The sequence below is a fragment of the Cnephaeus nilssonii genome, assembly GCF_951640355.1.
Source record: "Cnephaeus nilssonii genome assembly, chromosome: 7".
NCBI lineage: Eukaryota > Metazoa > Chordata > Mammalia > Chiroptera > Vespertilionidae > Cnephaeus > Cnephaeus nilssonii.
The window spans coordinates 20,136,944-20,156,662 of NC_137078.1; the positions used below are offsets into that span (position 1 = coordinate 20,136,944).

General features: G+C 41.3%; 1 protein-coding gene across 2 annotated transcripts in view; it reads left to right on the top strand.

Moving 5' to 3' along the window:
• TMEM170B (transmembrane protein 170B) overlaps positions 1 to 19,719 on the top strand; it is a 39,105-nt gene that overhangs the window by 11,110 nt on the left and 8,276 nt on the right. Inside the window, exon 2 of one of the 2 annotated variants that reach the window (XM_079776585.1) lies at positions 8,650 to 8,820. The exons of the other annotated variant lie outside the window; for it this stretch is intronic. Coding sequence (XP_079632711.1) covers positions 8,650 to 8,820 — 171 coding nt within the window. The remainder of the gene's footprint in view (positions 1 to 8,649; positions 8,821 to 19,719) is intronic. 2 annotated transcript variants of the gene reach the window in all.

The window sequence follows — 19,719 nt, forward strand, 5'->3', positions numbered from 1 at the left end:
AACCCTTTTGGTGTATGGGATGAAGCTCCAACCAACTAAGCCACCTGGCCAGGACTGTCTCATAATTTTTTATTAAATGCAGGACTTTATATGCATAGCAGTACAGACTGAAGTATGTAGTATTTATGCCAGCAAATGGGCTGCTGCTTGTTAGACCAGAGTGTGAAGAGTTGATTTAATCTCCTCAGGAGTAAGCTGAGTTTGAGTTGTGTTGTTGTTATGGTTACCTTCAGTGTGCCACAGGCTTCAAAGTCTATAGACATTGCTGCTGTTGCGATGTCCCTGTGCTGCAGAGTTATTCTCATTGTCAGTGCTGTGTGTCAGGTTTTAGCCATCTCTGCATGCCGACACCACAGAAGGACTGTCAGTCCACGCACTTCCCTTCCCCCAGTGGCAGACTTCTGTTGCTTGTTACTTAGTGTTTGACTCATGGTGGAGGCAGGAAGATTTCTTTGCTGGCCTGGTCCAGTTTTCATCTTTGGTAAACTCTGTGTTAAGATCTCAAGAATTGGACTGTATTTTTGCCTTTTAGAACTATGGTAGCCACACTATTCCTTGTATCAGGTAACCTTGCCTGCTTCTTGGCACCTTCTATTATTCAAAACAAAAGACTTAAGCCATTGGGGGAGAGCAACCTCAAGACCAGAGTTTTTGCAGTTTCATATTCTCCATTGCGTGTAATTCTATGACTTGATCATTATATCTTAGAGCAGTTTTTTTCTCATTCGTGGCTGTGCATGAGTCACCTGGGAACTTTAAAAATTTCTGATGCCCAATTAAATCAGAATTTCTGTGGTGGTATTTCTTTTAGGCTCACTCAAGTCACTCCAACATATGGGGGGCGGGGGAAGGGGTTCTGAGAACCATCCACCATCCCCATTCCTCACCCTTATTCTATCTCCAATATGTTTATAGTTTGGTTAATCCTGTTTATTTTTGAAAACTCAGGTGTAGCAATGTGTTCTCTTGCAATCTTCTTTGATATTCCTTCCTTTTGCTGAGGACTCTATATCCCATAGTACTAGCTGCACACTGTGCTCTGAAGAACCTAAGGTATTAGAATATATGCCATTGAAGTATCATTAATTAAATACCAGATGTGTTCTTGATAATATATGGAAGTACTGTGACTAATTTTCAATGGGGTATGGAACAACGCAGCACCCAGGACATATGTCAAATCATCTAGACCAGGAATCGGCAACTTTTTCTGTAAAGGCCAGTACTCAACATACTCAACATATAGTAACTGCAGTAAATATTTTTGGCTTTGCTGACCATATGGTCTCTATCCCAACTACTCGACTGCCCATTGTAGCATGAACATAGCCATAGACAATGTGAATGAGCATGTTTGCATTAGAATAAAACTTCATGAACAATGAAATTTGAATTTTTTGTAATTTTCATGTGCCTTGAAATATTGTTTTTTGAATTTTTTCAACCATTTCAAAATATAAAAGCAATTTTTAGCTCACAAACTCAAAGGCTAACACAGCCAAATAAATAAGGTTTAAGTTTATGTGGGCCACAAAAAAACAAAAGCTTCAGTTTTCATAGTAAGGTAGGTTTATTTTGATAGAAACATGCTAAATACAAAGGGCTGAAATAAATGAGTAATCGTTAACATAAAATAATAGAACATTTTAATAAAAATTGATATTTTTTTCTCGAACATTAACTTACCAGACACTGAATAACTGCACAAATTAATAAGCATAACGCAAATAAACCTAGTATTTTTATTGTTCTCCAAAAGCAAAATATTTTCTGTTGCACACACCAAACAGTTCAGTACAAGACAAATGATGTGGCAATCGACTGCTAAAATATTCGCTGTTAGTATTAGTGGAGAGAAATGGTGAACCTGCGCATCAGGCGTTTAAGGGAAATGAATGCAACATGATTATAGTAATCATTCATTACGAATGTTGTAGTTTGTTATTAATAACTAGAGGCCCAGTGCACGAAATTTGTGCATGGGTAGGGTCCCTAGGCCTGGCCGGCGATCAGGGCCGATCAGGTTCCCCGCCTCCCCACCTCCTCCTTCCCTCACCACCTGCGCCCCCCCAACGCATGGTTCCTCACCTCCTCCTTCCCTTGCTCCCTTAGTGCCCTGCTGCCGCTGGTCGCCCGCCATGTTCCGCGCCGCCCCCCTGGTGGTCAGCGCATGTCATAGCGAGCGATCGAACTCCCGGTCAAACTCCTGAGGGGACACTTTGCATATTAGCCTTTTATATATATAGATTATGTATAACAGGATATTGTAAAAAGTAAGTTATGAAATTTGTATTAAAACATTTCTTACATACCGTTATGTTGGCTGGGCTGCAAAAATATTCGTTGTGGGCCGCGAGTTTGACATGCTTGCTGTACAGAAACAGGCGGTGGATCAGACAGTTATGGGTCATGAGCCATATCTGAGGCTGACTCTGATCTGGTGACTTTTTCACATACAAATGCATCATTTTCCTGAGAACCTAATAAGCCTCCTCTGTTGGATATATCCCCAAATTTAGAAGTTACTCCTATTTGAAACTAGAGAGAGCAAGTTCCACACCTTAGATTTGCTAGAATGAAAAAAGTTTGAGACACTGAGATAGCCTAATTTGAACACAATTTATTTAAACTTATAGTGTGCACCATTTCTATAAAGAAGGTGGAAAATTATGAACAGTCCCCAAATAGAGTCTTACTGGCATGGTATCTTCAGCTTGAGGCTTAGAATATGTTGAATACATAGTACATTTTTAGTATCTACTTGCTAATGATATTAAAGGGTTAGATACGCTACAGAGGATTAAAAATACATTTAGTGTTGTTTAATGAGATAGGTTTCCTTGTTTTATGACTTTTGGATTTTTTTAAACACATACCTCTATGAACCTTTAGCTTAGAGTAATTTCTGTCTCTATTGCATGTCATGATTATTTGATAAAAACATGGTAGTTTAGGTCCTACCTCCAGAGAGTATTAGTTGCTCCATGGGTAATTATCATGAGCTGCCTGGGTTGAGAACCTTTGGCTTTGATGAACTATAGAATGAAAACCTATTTTTTTTTGTTAATCCTCACTAAGGATTTTTCCATTGATTTTTTAGAGAAAGTGGAAGGGAGGGAGGGAGATGGGGGTGGGAGAGAGAGAGAGAGAGAGAGAAAAACATATCGATGTGAGAGAGACACATGGATTGGTTGCCTCTTGCACATGTCCCAGGGCCAGGGAGCAAACCTGCCATCCAGGTTTGTGCTCTTGACCAGAAATTGAACCTGAGACCCTTTGGTGCTAACCACTTAGCACCGGCCAGGGCAAAAACCTATTTTTTAAAGACAGTATGTTTGCAGTAAAATTTTTTTAAAAGTCTTTCCAGCAGGTTGTTAAAAACAAGCAAATGATAAAGAATATATAAAATGGCATTCATCTTGTATCTTATCTTTAAAAGATAGCCATTGTCAAGTATTTTGTTTATTTATACATTTTATGTACATATATAAACATGTAATTTTTTAAACAAATAGGATGAAACATTATGTACCATTCTTTGACTTGTCTTTACTCAGTTAATATATTCTAAACATTGAGAGAAGTTCATTTTTCATAAATAATTTTCCCAAGGATTAAAATCAAAAGCACAGAGTATAATTTCTGAGTGACTTGGCAACCAGGGCTGATGAGGTGTAGATTTCAAGCAGGGCTATTACTAGTATTGTTTGGAGGCTGAAACAAATCACAACTCTCCTGCCTCTTGTCTCACTAAAAAGTAAACAAACACTGCAAAAATCCAGGCAAAACTACTTTAAGATGAAGATTATGGACAGCCTTCAATAGGGAGAAATAACCAAAGGGCTTCCTAAGATGTGTCCACGAAGAAGGGATACTTCTTCCATGGAATTAAAGCGATTATATGGATGGCATGCTTCAAAGTTTCTGTGTTGTGCATTGTACTTTAAATTTTTGTATTTGTTTAGCACTAGCAAAGGCTCCCTCTGGCTTCCTCCCTTCACTATTGCTTAATTGCTCGAAAGTTGGATCAGATGAGTTATAGATGGAAAGGAAAAACTGGGATTCTTAGTGTTCAAGTTAGCTGTAGGACCTAGATAGTTAAAGAAAAAATTGTGATATTCTACTCCTGTCCTCTTAGTACCTGTTCTTCCTCTAGGGCTTTTGGACAACTCTTCTTGCTCTACTCTTAGGATCCTACACTTCTCTTCATCTGAACTAACCCAGTAGGTTTCCTGGGTTTGCCAATGGTGAGTAGAACCTTAGACAGGCTTGTTTACCCAGAACAGATCAAGATCTTTAGAGGCCATGCTCAGTGACAGGGTTGTATTAATCTATCAGGTAATTCAAAATAATAGTAGTAACATGACACCTAAGTTAGTTGTAGATATTTTCAGTGGAGTTTAATTTTTTCCATAATATATCATATATATATATTTTTAAAGCGAGAGAAACATAAAAGTAAATTTGAGTTTAGGTACTTTGTTCTCAGTCAGTTTAAGGGATAATCCTGGACTGGTCATTAGAGGACCATTTAAGATTCCTTTTTAGTTATATAATTCTTTTATAATTTGGGGTTTGTTAAAACATTAATTTTAAAATTTACTTTTCCTGATTATTAGGTAAATGTATTGTTGATGTCAATATCTATACAGTCAGGCAAAGAATATTACTTATAGTGTCAAATAATCCCGCATTCATAGTGTTAAATGCAGTCAAGAATTTTTATCTACTTGTATTACAAGGACAACAAAGAAGAGTGCTTTAGGGGGAATACATCTGATAAGCTATCAGAAGTGGTCTTAGGATACAAGGCACATTGTTGACTTATTAGGATTATGTTTTCTGTTGCAGAGCCCTTTCTTGTCTTAGAGCACTCCCTACAGTGCATTAGTACTCCCTTACATTTTTACTTTATTGAGTTCACTTTGGAAAATTATTATCTTTTTAAATATAAATTTTATCTTCTGAGCAGGTTAAGCCTTTTTGTCTTTAATTAATTTATTATAAGTGGAAGCCATTGGTTTGGGTGTGATAGCATGAAAGCACTATTTCCCTGAAAACTGGAAGAGAGAAAACCTTTTAAAAGGAAAGCTGTGTCTATTTTTCCTTAATCACCAGTATCCATCTCCATGCCATTGAGAAGGATGCATGGTACTTTAAAACACTGGAAAATATATCAGATGTCTCCAGTGAAATGATTTCGAATGATTTGAGTCCATTCTAAGGATCAATTCTTTAGAATTTGGAATCTCCCTTTCCTTTTCTTTTTAAATTTAACTTTTTGTTTTGAGATAATTATAGATTTACATGCAGTTGTAAGGAATAAAACAGGGTGAGCCCCTGTGCTCTTTATCCAATGGGAACCTCTTGGAAAAGCACAGTATAATATCCAAACCAGGATATTAATATTAATGCAATCCACAAACCTTCAGACTTCACCGGTATTGTATACATGTACTCATTTGTGTGTGTGTGTGTGTGTGTGTATATTTAGTTGTATACAGTTTATCACTTTTATATATACTCATCATCATAGTCAAAATACAAAACAGTTTTATTGCCACAAAAACCCCTAGTGTTACCCCTTTATAACCTTTCTTTCTCCAGAGAGATTTTTGTTTGTTTTGTTTTTAAATGCCTATTCATTTATGGTCTTGACTTAAAATAATTATCTTTTAAATTTCCACCCAAATGTTTTAAAATTTTTACTTATTTGTGTGGTAAAAAAAAAAATCTATACTAATTAAAGTGTAATATGCTAATTAGACCGGACATCTTCCGGACGTCCTTTCAGACAAAGCCACTGTGGGGCCGAGGCATAAGTGGTTAGGGGCGATCAGGCCGGCAGGGGAGAGCAGTTAGGGGGCTATCAAGCTGGCAGGGGGGAGCAGTTAGGGGGTGATCAGGCCAGCAAGGAAGGGCAGTTAGGGGGCGATCAGGCCGGCAGGGGAGCAGTTAGGGGGTGATAAGGCCAGCAGGGGAGCAATTAGGGGGCAATCAGGCCGGCAGAAAGAGGCAGTTAGGGGTGGTCAGGCCGTCAGGCAGAGGTAGTTAGGGGCGATCAGGTTGGCAGGCAGAGGTGGTTAGGGGCGATCAGGTTGGCAGGCAGAGGCGGTTAGGGGTGATCAGGCTGGCAGGCAGAGGTGGTTAGGGGCGATCAGGCCAGCAGGGGAGCAGTTAGGGGCATCAGGCTGGCAGGCAGGCGAGCAGTTAGGAGCCAGCGGTCCCAGATTGTGAGAGGGATGTCCGACTGCCGGTTGGAATCAGGCCTAAACAGGCAGTCAGACATCCCCCCAGGGGTCCTGGATTGGAGAGGATTCAGGCTGGGCTGAGGGACCCTCCCCATGTGCACGAGTTTTGTGCACCGGGCCTCTAGTTTATATACATAAAAGCCTAAGCAACTGAATGACTGGTTGACTGGTTGCTATGATGCGCACTGACCACCAGGGGTCAGACACTCAATGCAGGAGCTGCCCCCTGGTGGTCATTGAGCTCCCACAGCCAACTTCCTGCAGCCGGCCAACCTCCCACAGTCCCTCCCCCCGGCCGCCAACCTCCCATGGTCCTTCTACCCAGTGGCCGCCCCCCCCCACCACCAATCAGCCCCGATTGCCAGCCAAGCCAAGGGACCCCACCCATACATGAATTCATGCACCAGGCCTCTAGTAGATAATATAAAAGTTATCATCTTATTCGTGCAGTTCAGTAGTAAGCACATTCATATTGTTGTGCACTAGATCACATCGTTTTTGTCTCTGCACCCATTAAGCAACAACTCCCCTTTTCCCTCTTCCCCATTCCCCTGGCAACCACCATTCTGTTTTCTGTTTCTGTGAATTTGACTACTGTAGATACATCATATAAGTGGAATCAAACAGTACTTGTTCTTGTAACTAGCTTATTTTATTTAGAATAAAGTCCTGAAGATTCATCCATGTTGGAGCAGATGACAGGATTGTTTCCTTTTTAAAGCTGAGTAATATTACATTGTATGGAATAAATAAGTTTTAATTCGTCCATTTTTATTTTCTGACTTTTATTGACTTTTATATTCGATAGAGTGAATACTAGCACAAATAGCAGATGAAATATTTTGCATATGGAACATTTGTATACCAAGGATAAGTCTCAAGGTGACATCTAAACATTCTAGAGTCAGCTCTTTTAACTATAGGTAACAGAAACCTTATCTGAACTAATTTAAATAAAAAGAGGGATTTTACTAGTATTACAAGGAAACGGATTGAATCTAAGGATGGAATGTGGCAGGGTGTTAGAAATTACTAAAAATGGAACTTGGTTGTCTCTACTCTTTGATGGATATGTTGTTGTTTCTTCACTGTGTATGGTGGCTTTTATCACATGACTAGAGGCCTGGTGCACGGATTTGTGCACCAGTGGGGTCCCTTGGCCTGGCCTGCACCCTCTCACAATCTGGGACCCCTCAGGAATGTTGGACTGCCGATTTTGGCCCAATCCCCACAGGCCAGGCCAAGGGACCCCACCAGTGCATGAATCTGTGCACCGGGCCTCTAGTATGCATATAAGATCTTTGGTTAATCTCTTCCCGCCCTCCCCCCTTCCCCCTTCCCTCTGAGATTCATCAGTCTGTTCCATGTTTCCATACCTGTGCATTGAGCGTCTGCCCCCTGGTGGTCAGTGCGCGTCATAGCTACCGGTCGAATGGTCGCTTAGGCTTTTATATATATAGATGATGAAATGGCTCTTTACAAATCATGAACCCTTTGGGTTCAACCTCCCAAAGACCTACGTGCTCAATTGGTCCCAGTACAGGATTATCAGGGGACGGGAATGACTGGCGTGGCTGGGCTCAATGGCCTGCCCTGATATGCCTGACCACAAGCATGGTCAGGGAAATGGAGCCAATGTGAGGGCCCAGCAATATCTATGGGAGCTGTGTGCATCGACTGGGAGGCTGCCGGTTGTCAGAGAGAAAGGGAATGAAGGCTAGAGAGACCAAATGAAAGGTATGCTCATTAACTCTTTATAAATTCAATATCAGTGAACAGTAATTGAGGATATATTGAAGAAGAATGGAGTTGAAAGTTTTGGGTAAAGACTATTAAAATGACATAAGGCAAAAAATTCTTAATAAAATAAAAAATTCTAACTGTTTAATAGTGTATATAAAGTTGAAAGCCAAGGTGGGAATCACATGAAGTTCTTAAAATTATAAAAGATAAATTCATTGACTAATTTCTGGAATGATTTGAATTGAGGAATAGATTTTTAAATGTCTTTACACTGCTATTTAGTGTAGAAAATAGAAAATTACATATCAAAGAGTAATAAATTATACAATTAACTTCAGGATATTTGAAAATATATGAGGGGTGTCTAAGACAAATTGATGCACTCTGGCTACATAATGGAGATATTTAGAGGAAATTAGTGTGTAGCCTTAACCTTCTGAAGTCATGGAGGGAATTATTTTCCCATTAAGCATTAGCAAGGATGGTAATTGTTAAAATTTATTTAGTACTACTATGTGTCAGATACTGTACTAGGCATTTTTGTATCTATTATCTCATTTAACCTTCCCCAAACCAGGGGTGCTCACAATTTGTTAAATTGAATTTTCTAAGATATTTTTCCACAGAATCATTAACACTTTGCTTTTCCTTTCAGAGATGTGGTATTGGATCTTTCTCTGGGCTCTCTTCTCCTCTCTGTTTGTCCATGGTGCTGCGGGAGTGCTGATGTTTGTAATGCTGCAGAGGCATAGGCAGGGAAGAGTGATCTCTGTCATTGCAGTCAGCATCGGATTTCTGGCTTCTGTAACTGGAGCAATGATCACTAGTAAGTTGATTTTGTTTTATTTAAGGACAGAATTTTATATGCACTTATAGTTTTGGTAACATTATTCTTATTGTACCTGCAACATGTATTCTTTCATGTAGAGTATTTTTTCAGCACTAATTGCACTTCACCTAGAAGGTAAAGATCAGATCACTTATTCATTGAAATATTTTTTTTTTTACTTCTATGTGAAGACTCATTATGTTTTGTGGGAAATGCAAAAACTTGTAAAACTTGGCAAAGGGCAAAGCAATTCATGGGAAATTGTATCTTACAGTGAATGTAATTTCTGCTTTAAAGGAGCTCACTATCTCATAAGGGGGAAAGGTAGGCACACAAATATGATAGTGATGGTTGTCCTTAAAAAAGAGTGAAAATATAGCCTTTAGGTCCTTGATGTCATCTGCCCGTAACTACAAAATAAAATTACACTTCCTTCTTATACACAAATTATGGCACAGATATCCCTGGCCTATTAGAAATTGGCCACTTTAGCGTGTCCTCTAGCTATTTGCAAGCTTTCTACTGTGCTGCCTCGTGTATTTCATGCATTGTCTTAGGTTCATTCCCTCTGCCCACTCCTCTTTTTTGTTTTAATTCTCATACGAGAATATGATCTTATTGATATTTTTAGAGGAGGAAAGGAGAAGGAGAAGAAAAGGGAGGGAAGGAAGGAGGGAGGGAGGGAGGGAGGGAGAGAGGGAGGGAGAGAGAGAGAGAGAGAGAGAGAGAGAGGAGAGAGAGAAAGAAAGAAACATCAATGTACCCGAGAAACATTGATTGATTGCCTCCTGTACACACCCTGACCAGGAGATTGAACCCGAAACCTGGGTATGTGCCCTGACCAGGAATGGAACTCGAGACTTTTCAGTGTACAGGACGACTCTCTAACCAGCTGAACCACCCAACCATGGCTGGCCCTTTCTGTTAACACTGTCCTTAGGCTCCAACTCTAGCCTTAGGTTCAAAGAGTTCTGGTTTCTGTTGTGCTAGTTGAGCCAGAACTTCGATGCATCTTGTTCAGACTGGAGGGTGCCACAGTGACTTCCTTAATGTGGTCCTGCCAGAAACCGGCTGCTTTTCTATGCTATTGTTGATTGTCAGTGCCACTGAGTAATAGAGGCTTACATTGCCCTTTGCTTCTCGTCTACCGTATTTTCCAGCGTATAAGACGACTGGGCGTATAAGATTTCCCTGGGTTAAAAAGTCGTCTTATACGCCAGAAAATACGGTAATCCTCTTTATTCTAGCTACATAAAATCTGAATCACCAGGAAAATCTATGTACCATATTTTCCGGGTATAAGACGACTTTTTAACCCAGGAAAATCTTATACGCCCAGTCGTCTTATACGCTGGAAAATATGGTACTTCCAAATGTCTGGGGCAGCTCACTGCTCCTACTCTATCTGTTTTGAGACTCTCCACAAAGGACTTTTTCCTTTCTGGTTGGTTCTTAGCCCCAGAAATAAGAGGAGGTCCTTTTCTTCTGTAGCGCTAAGGCCTCTCCTTTAATGTCCCACACTTACCTTTTCCCAGAGTGATTGGCATATGCTGCCTCAAGAGAAAAGCCCTCTCCCATGTCTCTGGGTATGTCCTGTGGCACTAAGACAATCATAAAATAGTTGTGAGAAGTGGTGAGTAGCCTATTTTTTCCTTCCTTCATTTACTATTTATTTTTTATGTTATCTTATATTAGGTTTTTGTTGTTGCTGTATTCAACCAGTAACTTTATCATAAGGTGCCTCATCCATTTTGCCATAGGTAAGGTTTAAAGCACATGCTCAGGTTTAGCTGAAGTATAGGATGTGCATAGTGAAGAAGTAGATTCAGCTTGAAAGATAGAATGGAGACAAATCCTAGAGGATCTTGGAAGGCCAGCCATAAAGTGCTGCAGTATGTGGAAAACAAACAGATATTTGTGAGTAGAGTTGGCAAGGGGCAAAGCAGTTCAATGGGAAAATGTGTCTTATAGCTAAATATAGAATACTAGTGTCCCAGTTCACGGATTCATGCACATTGAAAGGAAATTAATTAGAAGAAATATTTTAATAACACTATTCACGACTTGCTAATGAAAAGAAAATAGAATTCTACCAAGTCTCCTATCTACCTACTCTCGGACTTCTGTGAGGATCAAATGAGATGAGGCATGTGAAAATGCTCCACAAACATTCGGTTAAAGTGTAAAATATTTGCACCTGGCTATAAAGGAAGTCATGTTCCTGGGCTGAAGAAGAAACTCCAAGAATGCTAGTTGCTAGGGAGAGGAAGCTGGGCTTTGCTACGTGATGTCATTACCTGGCACCCACAGCGACCGTTTCTGGGCTGGGCTGTGGGTCGCATTTTGCACCATGGGGTCTTGGCAGCGTTGGCTGCAATTTGGTGGGGTGGTGCTCTGGGGTGGTGGTGGGGCCTGTATCACGCTTGGGGGAAACCGAGTGTTGGTTTGTCGGCACCACGTCTGTGGTGGCTGTTTATTTTTAAATGGCCAGTGCGCCTCATGGCAGCTCCTGTGTTGAGCATCTGCCCACTGGTGGTCAGTGCAAGTCATAGCTACCGGTTGGGCAGACAGACACTTAGCCTTTTATATATATACTAGAGGCCCGGTGCATGAAATTCGTGCATGGGGGGCGGGGTCCCCTCAGCCCAGCCTGCACCCTCTCCAATACGGGACCCCTCGGGGGATGTCCGACAGCTATTGGACATCCCTCTCACAATCCTGGACCGCTGGCTCCTAATTGCTCACCTGCCTGCCGGCCTGGTTGCCCCTAACTTCCCCCTGCTGCCGGCCAGGTTGCCCCCAACTGCCCCCTCCCTGCTGGCTTGGTCGCACCTAACTGCCCCCCCCTCCTGCCAGCCTTGTCACTTCTTACTGCCCCCCCTGCTGGCCTGGTCACCCCTTAGAGCCCCCTCTGCCAGCCTGATTGCCCCTAACTGCCCCCCACTGCCAGCCTGGTCACCCCCAACTGTCCCCCCCACTGGCCTAGTCACTCCTCACTGCCCCCCTGCCAGCCTGGTTGCCCCCAACTGCACCCCCCCCCCACCAGCCTGGTCGCCCCTAACTGCCCTCCTGCTGGGCTGGTCGCCTCTTACTGCCCCCCCCTGCCAACCTGGTTGCCCCCAACTGCCCCCCTGCCAGCCTGATCGCTCCCAACTGCCCCCCCGCCAGCCTGGTCGCCCCATGCAGCCTGCTGTTCAGTTGTTTGGTCATCTCTCACTAACCCCCCGCCGGCCTGGTCGCCCCACGTAGCCTGCTTGTTCAGTCGTTTGGTTGTCCTTCACTAACCCCCCTGCCGGCCTGGTCGCCCCACGCAGCCTGCTTGTTCAGTCATTTGGTCGTCCCTCACTAACTCGCCTGCTGGCCTGGTCATAGGCAGCCATCTTGTGAGGGCTTGAGGGTTAATTTGCATATTATCTCTTTATTATATAGGACTAGTGGCCCAGTGCATGAAATTCGTGCACAGAGGGGGGGGGTTCCCTCAGCCCAGCTTGCACCCTCTCCAATCGGGGACTCCCCACAGGGATCGGGCCTAAACCGGCAGTTGGACATCCCTCTCGCAATCTGGGACCACTGGCTCCTAACTGCTCACCTGCCTGCCTGCCTGATCGCCCCTAACTGCCTCTGACTGCCTGCCTGATCACTCCTAACTGCCCTCCCCTGCCGGCCTGATCTCGCCCCAAACTGCTCTCCCCTGCCAGCCTGATCTTGCCCCCAACTATCTCTGCCTGCCTGGCCACCCCTAACTGCCCTCCTCTGCCAGCCTGATCTTGCCCCCAACTGCCCTCCCCTGCTGGCCAATTTGGTTCTGATTGGTTGGTTTCTATGCCAGTCAGCGTCAAAAGCTCTGCCTCCTAGGCAGCTATTGGCTCCTCACAGTTCACCCAGATTTGGTTCTGATTGGTCAGTTTCTATGCCAGTCAGTGTCAAAAGCTCCGCCTCCTAGGCAGTCATTGGCTCCTCACAGTTCACCAAGATTTGGTTCTGATTGGTCAGTTTATATGCCAGTCAGTGTCTCTAGGCCTGCTTCCAGGTCTGACCAGAGAGGCGGGGCTGATCAGCAGCCCCCGCGGAGGCCCAGAGAGAAATAGAGGCACGGCTGCTGGTGAAATCCGGAGAGAAAGAGCGAGGCAATGGCTGATCAACAGCTGCCACAGAGGCTGCGGATCAGACCCTGCCTCTCTGGGCCTGATCTGCAGCCCCCTCAGCAGTCAGTGCTGGGTTGCAAGACTGACTTCCGGTGTTCGGTCGAGCCTTTGGTCGGTCGTTATGGACCCTGGGTTTTTATATATTAGGATAGATATATGAGGAACCAAGAGAAAACTCTGAAAGAGTGGGGACCTTGTCTGTCTTCTTCACTGCTGTATCCCCAATAAAACACTACCTGGAACATAATAGATACTAACAAGATGCTGGTTGGTTGGATGGATGGATGAACGGATGTAGTGAGTGAAAAAGGGCAGAGGAAAGGAAGAAAGAAAGGATGGGCAAGAAAAGAGAAAGAAAGGGAAGGGAGAGGAATTAAGAGGCAATAACTAAAATTTGAACTTGAGGGTGGATCTTAGCTAGAGTGGCAGTGGGTTGGAAAAGAAAGAGTTAATGTTAGGACTATGGCAGAGGGAAAACCTCCAATTAATTACTATTCACTTTGGTGGCATGCAAAGAGGCATGAAAGGGATTCCAGTGTTTCTGATGTGCCCTCGTGGGAATTATGAAACAGCAAATGAGGAGAGAGAAGGAACAGCTTGTTCAGGTGTCATAGGATGTGTGTGTGTGCTTATTGGCATAAATGTTTAAAGAAATGCCATTCTACTTTCATTTATCTCAGTGGTATATACCTGTATACATTTATTGCCTACTTTTACTTCAGTCAAGAATATAACAAGCCAATGATTTTAGAAACTGCAATGTTATATGTTAAAATCTTCAAAAATATAAGTCTGAAACAATTTCAAGTAAACAATTGTTAGTAAGAAAACATTTAAATTTATTCTGGCTCATTTTCTGACCTGCAAACACTTGAATTAAGAAAACTAATTAATGTGAATATTTAACTAAATTTTCCTAATGTGATTTGTGAGTGTCGGAGCACTCTCAGCTTTATATTCAGTGCAGCAAACGAGTCTTGGATATCTATATTGAACAAGATACTGAATATTCTATATATATATAAAAGGCTAAGTGACTGAGCATACGTCCATCCAAACCGACCAACTGGCTGGTACATATGACATGTACTGGCAATTTAAAAACAAACGTTGACTTGTGCATGCACAATACATATTAAAATATTTTGTATTTGAATTTTATAATACTATATTATATATACTATTTGACATGTAATTTTTTGCAGTAATGCAATTACCGCACGAATCTTTCTTTTAATTAATTTCCTTTCAATGTGCATGAATCCATGCACCGGGCCACTGGTTGATACATATCTCTCATATTTTACTGCTTCTTAGATTTTATTTCTAGAATAGAGTGATTTTTTTTCCATTTTAGTTAGTATAGATAGTTAATACCAATATTGAAAGAAACTGGGTTACTATGTAATACCATCATTTGGCAGTATACACATATCTGTCTAATTTTAGCAAGGTATAAAGTGACATCTCATTGTTGGTTAATTTGCTTTTCTCTGATTATTAAATGAATTAGAACGTCTCTTCTTTTCAGGCATCTGGCATTCAGGTCATAATTTGCCCCTTGGTCTAAAGTCTACCTTTGTATTTGGTGTTAGATAGGATTCTAGGTGCCTTTTCTTCCTCCCAGAGGAGGAAGGCAATTTTTACCACACTAGCCACTAAAGTATACAGCTCCTCATTGATTTGTAGTATCTCTTTTTTTGTGTATTATGCCCTCAAGGTACATGGATATGTCTCTGAACCTCTGTTCTGATTTGTTAGTCTTTTTATCTGTTCTTGCAGCAAGGCCACATTTTATATCCCTATGATTTTGTGGTACAGGCAAACCTCACTTTATTGTGCTTCACGTTATTATGTTTCACAGATGTTGCATTATTTTACAAACTGAAGGCAAACCCTCCACCAGCAAAAAGGTTATGACCTGCTTTATTGCAATACACACTTTATTGCAGTGGTCTGGAACCAAACCCACAATATCTATGAGGTATGCCTGTATTTCTCAATATCTGATAGGGCTAGGTCCCTCTCCTTTTTTTTTGTTTTACTCAGGGTTAACATTGCTATTCATGGGTATTGATTCTTTCATGTAAATTTTTAAAAATATCTACTGAGTCCCTAAAAAAATATAACTATGATTTTAATTGGGATTTAATTGAATGTAGAGGTTAATATGAAAAGAATTGGCATATTAAATTAATCCATCTAAGAACATTAATATATCTTTATTTATTCAGATAAACTTCTATCTTTTGTTAGAGGTTTAAAATGTTTTTCTCCATAGGAAGGGTATATATTTTGATTAAGTTATTTCCTAACCTCATTATGCTGTGGTTATCATGCCTGGTATCTCTTTTGACTACATTGTTTAGTTTTATTGGTGTAGAGAAATGCTGCTAAGTTTTGTATGTTGAAATTATAAAAGATTATAAAACAAAAACACTGATTCTTTGCAAAGTTAATAAGATAAATAGATTACTAGAAATCTAATTAAAAATGAGTTAAGGCAGAAAAGTAAAATATAAAACAAACTAGAAAAAAATAGCCCAGCTGGTGTGGGTCAGTGGTTGAACTTTGACCCAGGAACCAAGATGTCAAGGTTCAATTCCTAGCCAGGGCACATTCCCAGGTTTGGGTTTGATTCCCAGTGGGGGCATATAGGAGGCAGCCAATCAATAATGTTTCTCTCTCATCAATGTTTCTACCTCTATCTCAGTCCCTTCCTCTCTCTCTAAAATCAGTAAAAACATATTTTTTTAATAGAAAAAACAACCACAGATCCAATAATACAGATAGGGTAAAGAATTATTAAAATAACATAGTTTTGTTACAGCTATATATTTCTAAATATAAATATCAAAATTAGCATAAGAAGAAAGAGAAAATATGAATTGGACAATAAGTACTTTTAAACCATTGAAATATTAAATACTCCTCTCCCCAAAGAACTCCAGGCCCAAATGGGTTTACACATATCTCCCAAACTTCCAAGAAACAGTAAGTTCCTATTTTATCCAAATTATTGCAGAAAATGGAAAGAGTAAAAGCTGGGGGCACAGCTTATTTACCAAGGCAAAGTAATCTTGCTGCTAAGCAAGGTAAAGACTACACAAGAACAGAAAAGTGCAGGCTCTTTACCTTATGCATGTTATCCTAGGTATGCAAAGATAGCTCAGTATCAGAAGGAAATATGGCTGTGTGCCAATAAAACATTATTTATGGATGCCTAAAATTTGAATTTTATACAATATTCATTGATCATGAATAGTATTCTTTCTTTGATTTTTTTCAACTGTTTAAAAGTATAGAAATCATCTTTAGCTTTCATGCTATACAAATACAGTGGTGGGTCAGATTTGACCTGCAGAGTATAGTTTGCCAAATCCCTGATCTAACTACAACAGTGATAGAATCAACACACTAGTAAAACTAAATTTGCCTTAACCTTTATATTTGCTTTCTCTTAGGAAATATGAGGAGGAAATCAAATCCCTTTCCTTGGTACACCCCTGCAGGCACGTCGTGTTGCTGTATATTGACACCAACTCAGCCATATTGCTTTCCCCACCAGTCTTCACTAATACTTTTGGGATCCTGTCTTATTCCCAATTCATTCCTTCTGCCATTGATCATATTGGAAGTGCCTAACACGTATCACTTATTCCAAGCACCCTATTCCACTTCTGTTTTCTTCATTCTCACATAGCTTAGCCTCATATTTCACATTATAATGTTCATAATGTTTGTAATTTTTCAGCTGACTATTGTTCAACAAAATACATCTTAAAGTGAATGAAAACTAAAGCACAAATTGGGGAAGAATATTTGTGATCATATATAAATATGTAAGATTAATATCCAAACCCTCTTAATTAAATAAGAAAAAGACGACCCAGTTGCAAAATAGACAAAAGATTTGACAAGCATTTTATAGATGTAGAAACTTTAATTGCAAGTAATGTGAAAACAATATCAGTCACATCAGGAAAATGCAAATTAATCACAGAGATAACACTTCTCACCCACCAGGTTGACAAAATTTTAAAAGACAGAAGATAAGTATATGGATTCGTAACTGGAATATATGTAAATTGGCACAACTACTTTGGAAAATAATTTGGCATTTTCTAGAGAAACTAGTGATTATATGTGTGTGCCAGGTGTTACATGCAAGGATGTTCACAGAAGCAGTCGCTGTGCTTTGGGGCCATAATTAAGTAAAATAAGGGTGAATTGGACACAAGCATCATGATACTACGACAGTGGATCTGATAACTGAGAAGGCTACTTAAGTGGCTGATGCCCAGAGAGCACCAGCAGTGTAGAGATGCTAGACAAGGGAGATTTCCACGTCTGGGCAGAACAGCAGATCTCATCACACTACTCAAATGGGCATGCAGTTTAACCTATGAATTGTTTATTTCTGGAATTTTCCATTTAATATTTTCAGACCACAGTTGATCACAACAAAGAAAGAGAAAACATAAAACAATATATATTTTTTTACTAGTACATACATACAGATGAGTGTGTATGCAGTAGCTGAAACCACAGCAAGTGAAACTGTAGATAAAGGGAACTTATGTATATATGGCATATAACTGTTTTCATCATGTTAAACTTAAAATGTAATGGATGAGTTAGGGGTCTCTTTTGAGTAGCATTCGTAAACCAGTGCTCTTCTCAAATGTAATCCTATTTTCAGTTTGATTATGTATCCCCCAGATTTTTGCTTCTACATTACATGCATGCATGTATGCATATATATATGTACATGTGTGCCTACATGCATCTATAATAATAAAAGAGTAATATGCTAATTAAACCAGATGTCCTTCTGGATTAAGCCGGGCCGAAAGGAAGCCCAGGTTCTGGGTGCCTGCCGGTGGCTGGAGGGAAGCCAGTCCAGGTCCCGGGTGCCAGAGTAAAGCTGGTGCCGGCAGCTGGGGGAATGAAGGCCTACTCTTGCACGAATTTCGTGCATCAGGCCCCTAGTATATATATATATATATATATATATATGTACTAGTAAAGAATATATATATATATTGTTTTATGTTTTATCTATCTTTATTGTATAAATTGTATGTTTTAAGTTTTTTCTTTGTCAATTCATATAGATTTATATTTTTCTTCTGAATAGAATTTTCTGTCAAGTAATTATAAATTTGGTGTCCTCAAATAATTTATCTCTGTTCTTATCTATACTGATAAAAGAGAAATATGCAAATTGACCATACCTCCACTATGCCCACAAGCCACGCCCACCAGCAAATCAGGAGCAAGTATGCAAATTAACCCAACCAAGATGGCTGCGGCCACGGAGCGAGCAGGAGGCTTGGGTTTCCCCGGCAATGGAAGAAGCCAAGCTTCCCGTCTGCTCTGGCCAGCCCTGGCCTCCGCTCAAGGCTACAAAGTTTCAATTATAGAAGATAAATAAATCCCAACAAAAATGGCAGAGGCCACGGAGCTGGAGAGAGCAGGAGGCTTGGGTTGCCCCCGGCGATGGAGGAAGCCAAGCTTCCTGGCCTGCCCTGGCCTTTGCTCAAGGCTACAAAGTTTCAATTATAGAAGATAAATAAATCCCAGATACCAGGGCTTCCACTTGGGTCGCTGGGGGGCATGGCCAGCTTGCAAACCACCACAGGCCCCTCACCTAGGCCGCCCCACACCCCAAGGGAACCCCCACCCTGATCCTGGACACCCTTCAGGGCAAACCAGCCAGCCCCCACCCATGCACCAGGCCTCTATCCTATCTAATAAAAAAGTAATATGCAAATTGACTGTCACTCCAACACATACGATGGCTGCCCCCATGTGGTCAAAGATGGTTGCCCCCATGTGGACACAAGGTGGCCGCCACAAGATGTCCAGCATTTGGGAGGGACCAGGCCTGCAAGGGAAGGCAGTTTGGGGCGATCAAGCCTGTAGGGGAAGGCAGTTGGGGGCGACCGGGCCTGCAGGGAAGGGCAGTTTGGGGGGACCCAGGCCTACAGGGGAGGGCAGTTAGGGGCAATCAGGCTGGCAGGGGAGCAGTTAGGCATCAATCAGGCTGGCAGGGGAGTGGTTAGGGGGTGATCAGGCTGGCAGGCAGAAGCCGTTAGGGGCTATCAGGAAGGCAGGCAGGCGAGTAGTTGGGAGCCAGCAGTTTTGGATTGTGAGAGGGATGTCCGACTTCCTGTTTAGGCCCGATCCTACTGGGATCGGGCCTAAACGGGCAGTCGAGCATCCCTCGAGGGGTCCCAGATTGGAGAGGGTGCAGGCTAGTTTGAGGGACACCCCCTGCCCCCCGTGCATGAATTCCGTGCACTGGGCCTCTAGTTTCTATATATTTGACCATTCTAGGATAGGTAGACAGCTTTTTGTAGAAAAATAGTTTCAAAGCCATCTCAATCTATTAGATGGCATTCTATAATTTAAATATTTCTTACTTTATGATTTCCAAATGTGCTTTTAAAATTATCCACTTAGATACATTATTATATATGCTGTGTTAATAAGGTCAAGTGTTGAATCAGATGGGTCTGAGGCTTCTTGTAATGGTGATTCTCTCATTCTTGGAAGTGCACATTATCTAAAAATATTTTCTGAAACGTCAAGTTCATCTTCTGTTTTTATTAGATATCACCATAGTGGTCTCCAAATAACCTTAATAAGCAATTTTATATGCTAGATTATAAAATGAAATCATCAAATATCCTGATATTTGATGACATTTAAGAATTAACTTACTTACTGAAATAAAATGATTAAT